Here is a 12953-nt window from a genome sequence, read left to right on the forward strand (position 1 = left end):
TGAGCACAATGTGCGATCATAGACAAACATATGCTCAACTGCTTACATATTCCACTGTAACTCCCAATTATTAAACCCACACATTCCATGTCTTGTTATATCTGGAACTGTTTTCTTCCACCTCATAAATTATCTTTCAAGTTTTCCACAAATACTTTTTCTAGATTCAGTCTTGGCTGTTGTTTGTAATCTGATTCTGTAGAAATCACCGCAGTTTTCTCATTCTGTTCTCTGGTCATCTTCCCACCTATTTCTTTTCCTATTATTCATCACCATGGTCTTTCAAGAAAAACAAAATATACTGTAAGACACTCTTTGTTCTAAAATGAAATGAGATTTGTGCTGAATTTAAATGAATTCTTACCCCTTAGACTGGCCATTAGCACGGTTTTCAAAAAATTTTATCTCCAAAATATCATTTACACCAAGTGAATGAACTGCTTCAGTTAAATCTTCATCTGTGGTCCACTGCAAAACAGTTGTAAATAACATTTTTTAATGTAACAAAACAGCATGGTTCTTTTCCTAACATACCATTCATGAAAATAGTGTTCAACATAATGCACAAATATATGCATTAAAACATGACTTCTATATTTCGTATTAGAATATTTTTATCAAAATGTAACTGTTTGCTTCCTGAAAGTTGTTATATTGCCTACTCCCAGTTGAGCAAACCAGATTTTAAAAATAAATAAGTCACTAGTTCAATACACAAATCTCTAACTGCTACTGATCGCCAACCCCAAAAAGTATGTTACAATCACAGTTATAGTTCAGTAATAGTTCAGGCTCCACATGGAAAAAAATGTTCCATGTTTGCATCTACAAGTAAGTCTAAGAAAAACTCTTACCAACAAATGTTACAGAGCCTCTGCCAGTCAGAATACAGTAAGCAGTTCTGAGTTAAACTGATTACAGACTAAGAATAAATTACTAATGCAGCAGTAACTAACCAGGTACTTACCCAAGTAAGATTCCCAATATATAATGCAATTCTCTTTCCTGTATATGTATAGACAACATTTGGTGCTGATCCTTTGCCCACATCATCTCCAACAGATGGTGGAAGAGAGTCCATATAATCACGATCCTCTGGTGCATCGCCGTTATTGGCAGATGGAGAGATGACGTCGTCATACAGATCTATCTGATCGTGTCCACCATATTCAGCCTCCTAAAAGGCAATGTATAAATATTAATGATCAGTTCATATTGTCCTCTAGAGAAGTTTTTATCTGAACTCCTTTTTAAAAAAAAATTAATATTTTTTTTTTAAAAAGAGCAGCTGCACATGCTCTTTCTTTATATTTATCTTAGGGCATTTTATACTGCAAAAATAAACTCTACATTAAAATTAAGTTCAATAACATACTCAAAATATTCTAAAGCAGGATGAAACATATTTCCATTGTTTAAAATATTAACTTAAAAAGTCAAATACTAAAAATGCATAAATCCTATACAATTGCTTTATCTTATTCTTCGCAAATGGGGTCTCCAAATTTGTATTACTTTATATATTTAAATAATTATTGTATTTATTATTTTTTAATGGAGAGCACACGGGCTGCAAAGTATATACAGTGGTGCTTAAAAGTTTGTGAACCCTGTGGTGGTAAAAGGTACCCTCCCCAACACACATGCAAGCTACATTCACTACCAAACCATTGAGATGCTACCCGCCTCCCCAATATATGAACTGCTGAAAGTGCCCTTGTAAGAAAACATTCACGGCAAGCCTAATTGACCCTGAGTGGTGACAGGGAGGAGCAGCAGTCAGGAACCTGTGGCCCAGTAAACAAATTGCTTCTATTCTCCAACCATATCTCAAAGATAGTACAGCTAGCATGCTGACCTAGTAGGAAGGGATAAATATTAATAAGGTCACATGGATGGGTTTATCTAAAGCAGCCCAACATCACACTGTAAGTTCCACTGTGTCTGCCTTTTTCTCTATCTTGTCTTTGCAATGTAGTGGGCCAAAGTTATAAAAGCTCTGGTTCTGTTTTTGCAGAACGGGGTTCCGTCTCACACTCACTCTCCCCGCTCCCGGAGCTCTCTTCCGACCCAACCTTTTCTTCCTCCACTTTGGCGTACAGCACTGTCCTCTCGGAGGATGGAAGGGGCGATGGCTGCTTCGCCCTGGTTTTCCCATGTTTCGGCATGATTCGTTAACTCTCAACTGAATTACTTTCCCAGGAAGAGTTCCCGAACACAATTAGATTTGCAGCTTAATGTCAGCACCAGTTCATTTGAGCATTCACACAATAACAGTCAGGAGACCAAGATCCTTTAACTGTTTAATGAAGCGAAATGAATAGGACAGAGGTAAAGCTGCGAATGGAGAATTCCCGCTCAAACCTACATTTAAAACTACATTCCCTTAACTTGTTCCCTTTCCAAGGAAAGTATGTCACCCCCCTTCCCATCCAGGTGGTGGTTCTGGTGTATCTCTACCAGTTGGCCTTGATGTCTGCCATCATAAATGTGTAGCCATAATAATATTCACACTCCAACTTCACACCCCGTCCTTCCCAGCAACAGAGAGTCTACACCATTGATAAGGAAATGATGGAAGATGCTCCGATAAGGGGTTCTGTGAACTCTTTGATCAGAGGGATCTGACAGTAATGTACATTTCCCCACATTGTACAACATTAGAATATCTTCAACATAATATAAAAATATAGAATAAGTTAAACAAATAAAAGTAGTGGCCATGAATATTATCATTGTAACATGTCATTGCCAAGATGAACATTCCATATCATATTAAAACTTAGTGCATGCTTTATTCTATGGAAACTCTGGAATAGTTGCTAGGAGATCTATATGGGGAGTTTCCTCAGGTGTACTATTCCAAGTTGATTAGACCCTTCTAGGTTAATCCCAAATCCCTATTTTGACTCAGCAGCACATCAGAAGGCAGTATAACTTTTTCAAGAATGCCATATAACAATAGTTTGTATGGACTAATTCATAAATGTGGGCATTGTTCGCAGAGTTACTTTTTCATCACTGTCGTAACTACAAACAGTCACTGTCCAAGGGCAGTTATCCCTGCTCCTTACACCTTCCATTTTTTCTCTGCCAGGAACTTCCTTCTATTTCTAAATTGTCTATGCTTCTCTTTCTGACTAGGGATGGCAAAGGGAGGCATCTTTTTCCTTCTACTACATCAGAAACTCCCCCTTTTATTTTTGTGTGGGACACTTTCTGTATTTCCCTTTGCAATCATGTAATTGTCTACCCTCCTCCTCAGAGTCAGAACTGCTATCAGGTACAGAAACTTCACTGCTCAGCCAGACAGGCAGCTTGGTCTTGTGAGGATAGTACAAATGAAACTGGCAAAGAAAGTATGGGGCACAAACATCATCTGTCATCTTCCAAGAATATTCCATTTCCTAGAATATTCCATATCCAAGTAGTCCTTCCAATGAATAAAACATTCCACTGTCCTCCAAGTGCAATAAGAGTCCAAGATACATTCTTCCTGGAATTCTTCCCCTCCACAACTGAGATATGAGATGGGGCAGAAATGTGCAGGGGCAAGAAAGGTGCTTTTTGAGCAAAAGTGAATGATTGAAACTGGATATAGTTTCAGGTGACTGGAAGCCACGGGTGAAAGGGCACATGGTTGATCCACAGGTAATGGTCAAATAACTTGGCATCCAACATCTTAGTCCCATGGACGGAAAAAATCTGGTAGAAATCCAGGTGTCATCTCGAACACTGATGGGGAAACCTTCTTTACCATAGTCAACAGAAAAACTTGTAGGAGATATTGGCATGATCTAGTTGATCATTAACAAGGCACTAAGGAGCTTGAGGTTTCTATAGAACACAGGAGGCCTGTGAAATAGGGAAGGGCTAGAAGACATCTGGGAGAAGATGCAGGAGGTAGCCACAGATGACCCGAAGCAGCAACATTTGAGTGAAGGCACGAACAGAGTTATGAGTGAACTCAGCCATAGGGGAAAAGGTTGATAAATTGCCTAGCTGGCAGTTTACACAGCATCAAAGATCCTACCCTATTAAAGATTTTGCTCTCTTAATTTACCCTTCTGACTGTGGATGTTAGGCAGAAGACAGATGAAGCTTCACATCCAGTAATTGAAACAGAGATTCCAAAAAACACCATAAAGTGTAAGTCTGAATCAGAAAGCAGGTAATTGGCAAAGTATTACTCTGAACAAGTTACTGAATAAATATTCAGATCTCAGGAACAGAGAGGAGGCCATGACAGGAATTAAGTTGCCATATTAGAAAACAAATCATCTATCATCAGAACGATGCCCAGGTCTTTGACAAGTGATAGCTCAGCTATAAAGTCAAAGGAAATTGAATCATAAGTCTCAGTGGGAAGAGAAGACTCAACAGACCAGAAGTCCAACAATTAGAGGTTTACTACAGTGACAGGGCATAAAGAAACATAATTCTTATTAAATTATCTAATTTTATAGTTAATAATACTATAACAATCTTAATCCTATTAAACCTTAAAAAATCAAGCCTAAAAAATCATTAAAGAAAAAAGAAATCAAACAAACCTTAATGTCAATCTAAATATATATTCTAAAATAAATCTTAAAAGTTTAAACAAACTTTAAAAGCAGTAAAAGAAATCTTAATCCAAATTTTTAGAGAAAGCCTCAATATCAATCCACATACATATTCTTAATTTCTTATCCCACCTCGAAATAAACAAGAACATGTACTTGTCTCCGTATTTCACATAAAGCGTTTTTCATAAAAGCATCAAACAACCTAACTGCCTTCCTTAACAAATCAAACCCCTCAGTAAAAATCCTCCCACAAAACACAATCATTTCATTCCCAAAACTATCCCTTAGGGAAAAGGAAACATCAGTATCTCGCAAGTCAGACTGTAACTCCTTCACTAAAGTATTTTCATCTCCTGGCATTTCTTCAAAGAGCCCCTTCTCATTATCAAAAAAGATATCTCACTGTTGATAGAACTCTTTCTCTCCTTCTAAAACATCCCCAAGCAGTTGACACATTTTAAAGCAGGTATTTTCTACAATATCCCGAATATCTTGCAGCATGGCTTGGCAGGTCTCATGTAAAATCTCTTGGAAATTAGAACAAAGCCCAGAAGAAAGCTCACTTTCCTTAAGGTCATCCATTGTTTCAGGCAGTAGATTATGGCACCCCCTGGATACGCAGCTAGGACAGACAGAAACTGGTGGTTTAATGAGAGGCTTCCGAAATGTATTAGGCCATATTGACAAAGAAGCAACTATGCCAACCAGCAGCTGTGAAGCCCAGGGAAAGTGACCAAGAAACTGAAAATTCCAAACAATAGATTCAACTGATAGGAAAGTGTTAAATCCTTCAAATTAAGTACAAAAATAGTAACAGGGAGATGATTATTTATTCTCAGTCCTCCTTAAAATTTAAATGGGAAGTAAGCCAACAGTTATAAAAAAAGTTTTAACTTTACTCCAGAAGTAACAATAAGCACCAAGTGATTTGTTTCTTCTTTCTGTGGAGAGCCTCTCTTAAGGTACAAAAAGTCTTTAAAAAAATACAAATTAGGTGATTTAGAAATGAGAAAGGCTCGACCTAGTGTCCCATTGGGGCTGCAGCATGGTCTGGAAGTGATGACGTCTCCGACTCCCCTCTCCTCTTACCAGATTAGCACTGTTGGCAATCCTCAGGCTACGAGGTGACGTTCCAAAGTACGTTCCAAATGGGGTGATTCCGAGCATTTTCTAACAATGAAAATGCTCTAGGGTATCAGGAAAAGCCTGCCTGCACCCCCCAAAAGAGTCCACACTGCCAGATCTGCCCACTGAGCTCGCAGGTAGCCTGTTCAGTCGGCCATCATCTCACTGGAAGTCCTGATTGTTATTATAGTGGCCAGAAATATAGTGGCCAGTAGTCATAGGAAGGAAATATTTAATAAATGGGTTCCTTTGCGGGGGGCGGGTTGATTTGGAGGTTTATATATTTGTTTATTTTTCTTATATATAAAGGGAAGGAGCAAATTTTTTTAGTGATTTTAATGTGTCTTTGGAATGATTTACAGAAATAATGTGATTTTGGTTGGATCGAGAGTAAGGGATTGATTATGGGAATTGCTGTATATTCTTGATGAAAGTCAGAAGTTGTCCTGTAACATTTTCAAAAAATCTTTTTTTCATTTTCTGTTTTTTCACCTTTTTTCTGTAGTTTTTTTTCTTTTTTGTAGTTTTTATCTTTGCTTTAAACTTAATAAAACTTTTATTAAAAAAAAAAAGAAACATAATTCTTGACATTGGCTCTAATGATATGTCATGGGAAAGGAAATGGGCCATTTTAAATATTCCCGAATGTACAGCTGCCCAGCTGTCATGACACAACTGCAATGTATTTTTCCCTCAATGAAGGAGAGACATATGCCATTGTAGCACAGTTCTCTCTGTTCCCAGAAAAAGGGAGAAGACAGGAGACACATTAAAATAATCTTAAAGCAGCACATAAAGATCCTGCTCTTGATAAACATGACTTTGATTTGTTTAGTAAGGAATCTCCCTTCCAAACCCAAGAGTTTCACAGGATGGGCTAGGTGTCAAAGGAGGTTGTCCACAATTTTCTGGGTACAGAATGGAAGTTGGAGGAGCAGCTATAAAGTAAGAAATATTTTTGCTCAAATAATAAGGCCGCATCCTGTTCATTCTGCAAGCTAAGAATGCAGGAGATTCAAAAGTGAAGAACAGTTAAAAATTGTCCCACATGACCTCTAAGCTTTTAAGAACTTTGTAGTGTAAGTGTTCTATGTACTTGTGGTCCATACAAACATCTAAGAATATTAGTGCCTTTGAAGATACAGTGCTAATATTTTAAGGCTCCCTTGATTATCATCGTTTCTTTTGGCTGGTAGGAGCACCAACAAAAGAATGCAGAAGGGAATAGGCTATTCACAAACCCTGGAGTGGTTTGTACAACCATAGCTCGCAAGGCAAAATCAGATGCATCAGCTTGTTCAACACAGGCAGGTAGGATCTGGATGACAAAGAATAGGCTGAGAAGTGAATGCCTGCTTGAATTGAAGAAAGGCTTGCTGATCTTTGGGATCCCACTTAAGGGGAACTCCCTTTTTAATAAGATGAGTCAACAGTTCAATCACTACAGCAAAATTAGAAAACTGGCAAAGTCCTAAAATCATAATGCATCCCTGACACCTGTGGACTCTCTTCACAAAATGGACTCTCCACTGAATTCCTTTCAAATAAATTTAGTGGCCTAAATAATCCAATACAAACACATCAAAGAGCATTTCTATAGCTTAATATAGAGGATGGAATCATAAAGATACTGAAGAACTGATCTAAACTGATCAGGAAGAGCAGGATTCTCGAAGAGAAATCAGCAAGTTAAACAAACTATCAAGAACTTTGCAAGGCTATGGGAGCCCCTGGAGACCGAAAGGTGTTATTCCCCCCACTAAACAATCAAAGGAAATTAATTATTCATGACCCTCTTTCAGGTGAATCAGAATATAAACTTTCCAAGACATTTGGTAAACATTTGTGCTTTCTGCAACCTCTCTAAGAGTTCAGAAAGCTGGTTCAGGAGCTATTAATTATGACTGCACATAGGAAGACATCCTGGGGAATCAAAGGTGATACCATTATGGACTCAGAGACTACATGGATTGTCAAATTGTAGCCAGTCTGTTTCCAGAACGATTTAAAAATGTAATGGAGAGGCTAATTAAAGTTGCAGGGATTTCTGATGGTTGCTAAAAGTGAGTTGTGGAGATTCAGCACACTCTGTGTTGGGTCCTGAGTATAAGAGCCAGCCATCAATAGCCTCAAACCTTAACAGGAGACTGGTCAGGCTGGATAGGCAGAATAAATTTAAGTATGACAAAAAAATCAATGTAGTTGCATGTGGCACCAGAATTTATTATGGCCTACTGTGGCACTCTATAGGGACGCGGTGGCGCTGCGGGTTAAACCGCTGAGCTGCTGAGCTTGCCGATTGGAAGGTCGGCAGTTCGAATCCACATGATGGGGTGAGCTCCCGTTGCTAGTCCGAGCTCCTGCCAACCTAGCAGTTCGAAAACATGCAAATGTGAGTAGATTAATAGGTACCGCTTCGGCGGGCAGGTAACGGCGTTCTGTGTAGTCATGCCGGCCACATGACCACGGAACTGTCTACCGACAAATGCCGGCTCTTCGGCTTTGAAACGGAGATGAGCACCGCCCCCTAGAGTTGGACACAACTGGACTTAATGTCAAGGGAAACCTTTACCTTTATCTACTGTTGCACTCTAGTGCTCGTATAAGTCTGTAGGGTAAAAGGGATGACTAAATATTGATATACAATTTCCCACATCAGGGCTCTACTTTATTCATTTTCTGACAAGTCATAACTGAAGTGTTTAGGACATCTGTCTGCAAAACACTCCCCTCTCTATAAGTACAGTATGTTGACGTTTCAGAAGGGAAAGTCTCATGTCCAAAATGGCCAGGTTCTCCATAATATCAATACAGCCATTTCTATCTAACATTACTTCTCTTGGGCAGTTGGTGGAGATCTGCTGGACCTCTGTTGCATGCGCTGAACTTCTACTGTCCCTGATGTTGGGGGGGTGGAGAAAATGGTCTAGTGGTTAAGGCACCAGGCTAGAAACCAGGAGACTGACAGTTCTAGTCCCGCCTTAGGCACGAAAGCCGGCTGAGTGACCTTGGACCAATCACTCTCTCTCAGCCCAACTCACCTCACAGGGTTGTTGTGGGGAAAATGGGAGGAGGAAGGAGTATTAGGTCTGTTTGCCGCCTTCAGTTATTTATAAAAATAATAAAGGCTGGATAGAAAATAAAAAATAAAAAATAAATAAAAATAAAGTCATGTCCTCGCTGCCCAACTACTCACCACTACAATTCCTCAAGTGTTCCATTAATGCTCAAGCATATCTGAATGTTGTAATGCTAACTGGGAAGTTTTAATGAATAAGCTCATCCTATATTTCATCTAAGTCCCTCTCAGAATTTAAGAACCAATTAAGCCTCTTTTATTCCAGCCCACATCCCAAATTATAGCTGAAACTTAACAAAATACTCCTGCACTGATTGCTTATGTTGTTGTAGGCAACAAAATTCAAGCTTATGCTGTTGTAGTCAATCATTTGCTTGACGAGATCCTCAATGATAAGCTTTGCTATGAGCTTTGCTTAGTTATCCAAATCTGTATTGTTCTGAGTCAGAAAGCAGGTCATCCACTTTGCAGCTCTTCAATCATCTTAGTCTAATTATAAACCCTACACAGGCTTGGTCAGTAGGAAAACCATTTGTCTTAGGAAGATGTGTAGCATATATTGACCAAGGAAGGCAGTAAATTTGCTTAGATTCATAATATGTATCTAGCAGAGTAATAGATACTCAGCATCCCCCACTAGAAGGAAGGCAGTCTATGGTTGATCCTATTCTACATACTGGGCTAGCTGGTTCATCATCAGGGATAATTGGTCTGCCTGGGTTGCCACTTGGTTCTAATACTGGTGACTTGATCAAGGATTAGTGTAGTTGCCAGATGAAAGGTAGCCATCATGTTATTTCTTAAGCTTAAGGCAATGGCTCTTCTCCCAAAGTGACAGAAACAAAGAGTGGGCAGTCAAGCAGTTAGACTCCCACCCTAGGTTCCGCAGTAAATCACACTCTTGATACTCAATGGTTTGATTTCTCAGAAGACTTATAGACATGGTTCAATGAAATTACAGTCTTCATTGCAGACAAAAATGAAGCCATACACAGTAGCCGACTGCCTACTATCAATACAAAATTGATAAAGGACCACAATAAATGACCTTTAACCATTCTAAATTAAGAGACTTCTAGCATAGCACCTGATAGCCATGAACCCAAGCAGCTGTTGTATATTTACATAAGGGCTATCACATGGCCAGGGAACCACTAGTTCCTGTGTCCCTTCCTCAATTCTCCCCTATCCAGATTCTAAGAGAACCAATTATTTGGTTCTAATACATAAGACAGAGAGCCAGTGTGCTGTAGTGGTTAAGGTGCTGGACCAAAAGCAGGGAGACCCAGGAATGGAAGCCAACTGAGCACCTTTCTTAGGAGGTTTCTTAGGAATGGAAGCCACTTGAGTAGCTTTGGGGCACTCATGCTATCTCAGCCCTATACTGGGGAGTCAAAAAAATACCAGCCTACATTGGGCCAGCATGAGAGATTATGGTCCATGACCTTCAATGAAGAGGCCTTCATGCAGTGGATAGATCTGGGCTGATAATACTACTAAAGTGGGTATCTGCTCAGTCTATACCTTCCAATTTAAAAAAAATGATTTCACAAAACAGTGGTAGGTAGCACACTAGACACCCCACTTCAGTCTGTTTAAAATCTAGCATGTAAGTCAGTATAGTTATGAGCAATTTTCTCATAATATTCAGCAACTTATCATAGGTTTCTCAGACTCAAAATACCAAGAAAAATGCTATCAATCCTCAAAATCAAACAAAATTATTTAGACAGATGGCAACTTGCAAAGGCAGCAAATAAGCTTTCTTGGCTATATGCATTCTTACATGCCAAATATAGCCACATGCTCTATTTTGAGTATAGTAACTTTTGCATCAATTTCCCATTTACATTTTAATCTCTTTCACTGATTTTAAATGTGTCAGATGACAAATTTACTAAATATACAGGGAGTAAAAAGCTAAGTAGGATAGAAACTTGTTAATACTTCTATGAAAAGCCACCAAAAAAGCTTATGGCTATAGACTAGACTACACAGTTGAGAAAACATTGTGGAAGAGGTCAGGGCAATATTGCTATATTGCTGCCAAGAAAACTATATGAAGTCACCAGAAGTTGAGGTCAAGGAAGTATTTACATTTTAATCATATTATTTTAATTTAATTTAAATCAAGGATAGTTTTTGTCAAAATTCCACCCACTTCTGGAGCACAGCCCCAAGCCTGCCATTCAAAGACAGTGTACTCTTCAGTATGGAAAAGCCGCATTATCCTGGCTTAGCATAATATGTGAAGTCAGCCATTCCCTCCAATTACATTTGGCAAAAAAACCCTGTCCTTGCCAAAAAAAAAAAGTACTAAACTACAAAAAGAGAAAGAATATATCCAAAAACTATGTATCTTTTAGACATGCATTAAAGTTTAATGAAACAGAGAATTCACAGCATTCCTAATAATGCTATTGTCATTAAGGGTGTAAAAGAAATACCAAGAAACAGAATGATACATTTTGAAATGTTGTATGAGAAATTCCAAGAAGGATAAAGACTTTAAAACATATTCCCAAAAGTAACTTTGAAACTGGAAATGTAAAGTCACATACAAGAAGTATTTCTGTATTACTACTGTTGGTTTTAGTCAGCACTATGAAACAGCAATGACAGAAGCAGGAAATGTGTCTATTGTGGTCCAACTTCAAAAAAAATCCCCCCAAACCCAGAGGCGTAGCAAAATTTTGCTTAAGAGTCCAGTTACAGCAGTGAGACTGAAAACATTAGAAGAAGTGAGAGAGAAGGCAACACAATGAAAGGATGCCTGAGCAGCAAATGGAACTTGTTCACGTAACCCCACACTCAGGCACAAATGAAACTGGAACCCAAAAGAAAGTGATATTTAATCCTTTTTCATTTAATACAAAACAGCCTATAAGGACTTTGAATCCTCACGGAACATAAAATACATCCACAATCAAATCACAGATGGGTATAGAGATCTGGCAAATTTGGAATATCTTTAAAAGCAGAGTCAGAACTGACTTTCAACTAACTGTAAAACAGAGCAAGAAAAACTTCTGGCCTTGGAATTCTTTTATTTTGTCCTCTAGATTCATATGAGGAAGCAGTCAAGCAGTGTTCACAAATCATGATCAAATCAGCAGTAATATCAGTTAAATATTCTTCTGCAGGAAAATTCAAAGATGGAAATCTTTTAGTGGAAACAATAAAAAGCAAAGAAATCTTCCCAGCATTCTCAGGAATCACCTCACAAACAGGAGTACAGGTAGTCTTCACTTACTGACCAGCCACTTAAGGTCGTTCGAAGTTACGATGGTATCCCAAAAGCAGATTTCTGACTGGGGCCCGAAATTACAACCCACACAAGACCTCCGCAATCATGTGACTCAGATTCGGACATCCTGGGAGCAGAAGCCATTTTGGGTCACATGACTGCCCTTTGGTACCAGGAAGTCCTCTGGGCTTATGACGCTGGATTTCCGAGGCACCAGGCCCAGTCACGTGGTCGCAGTACTTCCAGTGATTTAGAAGCTGGCAGAGAGAGCCTTGCGTGTGCCTTACTCTACGGGAAAGGTAAGTATTTTTTCCATACTTTACTGTATGCTTGCCTTTAATTTTTTCCCAGTTTTTGTTTAACTTAAGTAGAGATCTGTATGGTGACATGCACATTCCATCCTCTGCCTAATTTCTGATTATATTTAACAATACTGAATGCTGGTTTACTGTTTTTAAAACAGTTGTTTTATAAAAATCAGGTTTATATACAGTACAGTAACAAAAGCTGCAGAGTTTACTACAGCAGGAAAAAAAGTTACAGTACTGTACAGTACCTTTCAACCCAGTACCTTTGTTCTACTGTACTACAGAACAAAGATTCCAATGAAGACCTTACGGTAAAAGTTTTTAATAATCAACCAGTAATATTAGTTGAAAATAACAGTAATATTAACTGAGAATACTACTACTGTGGCCACAGAAGCATTTCCATAGTCATGTTTTGGTGGAAAACATATGACTATCATACTCTGCCCCACACAGTACTGCAAAGTAACTCCTGGTTCGCTTAACAACCATGCCGTTCACTTAACAAAATCTTGAATCACTTAATGACCGCTCTAACTCACTTAACTGCAGTAAAAAAAAAGGTCATAAAAACTTGTCTGGACTCACTTAACAGCTGTTATGACTTACAACCCAAAATCTGGGCT

At 38.7% G+C, this 12953-nt stretch overlaps 1 protein-coding gene across 4 annotated transcripts in view; it reads right to left on the reverse strand.

The window, feature by feature from the left end:
• The window catches only part of CPSF6 (cleavage and polyadenylation specific factor 6), a 37060-nt gene that overhangs the window by 20379 nt on the left and 3728 nt on the right, over nucleotides 1-12953 (reverse strand). For all 4 annotated transcript variants that reach the window (XM_063309171.1, XM_063309169.1, XM_063309172.1 and 1 more), the window contains exons 2-3: nucleotides 968-1177; nucleotides 365-468 (exon numbers count right to left, since the gene is read on the reverse strand). In XM_063309171.1, the coding sequence (XP_063165241.1) occupies nucleotides 365-468; nucleotides 968-1177 (314 nt within the window). The remainder of the gene's footprint in view (nucleotides 1-364; nucleotides 469-967; nucleotides 1178-12953) is intronic.

Source organism: Candoia aspera, chromosome 7 (genome assembly GCF_035149785.1).
Source record: "Candoia aspera isolate rCanAsp1 chromosome 7, rCanAsp1.hap2, whole genome shotgun sequence".
NCBI classification, from domain to species: domain Eukaryota; kingdom Metazoa; phylum Chordata; class Lepidosauria; order Squamata; family Boidae; genus Candoia; species Candoia aspera.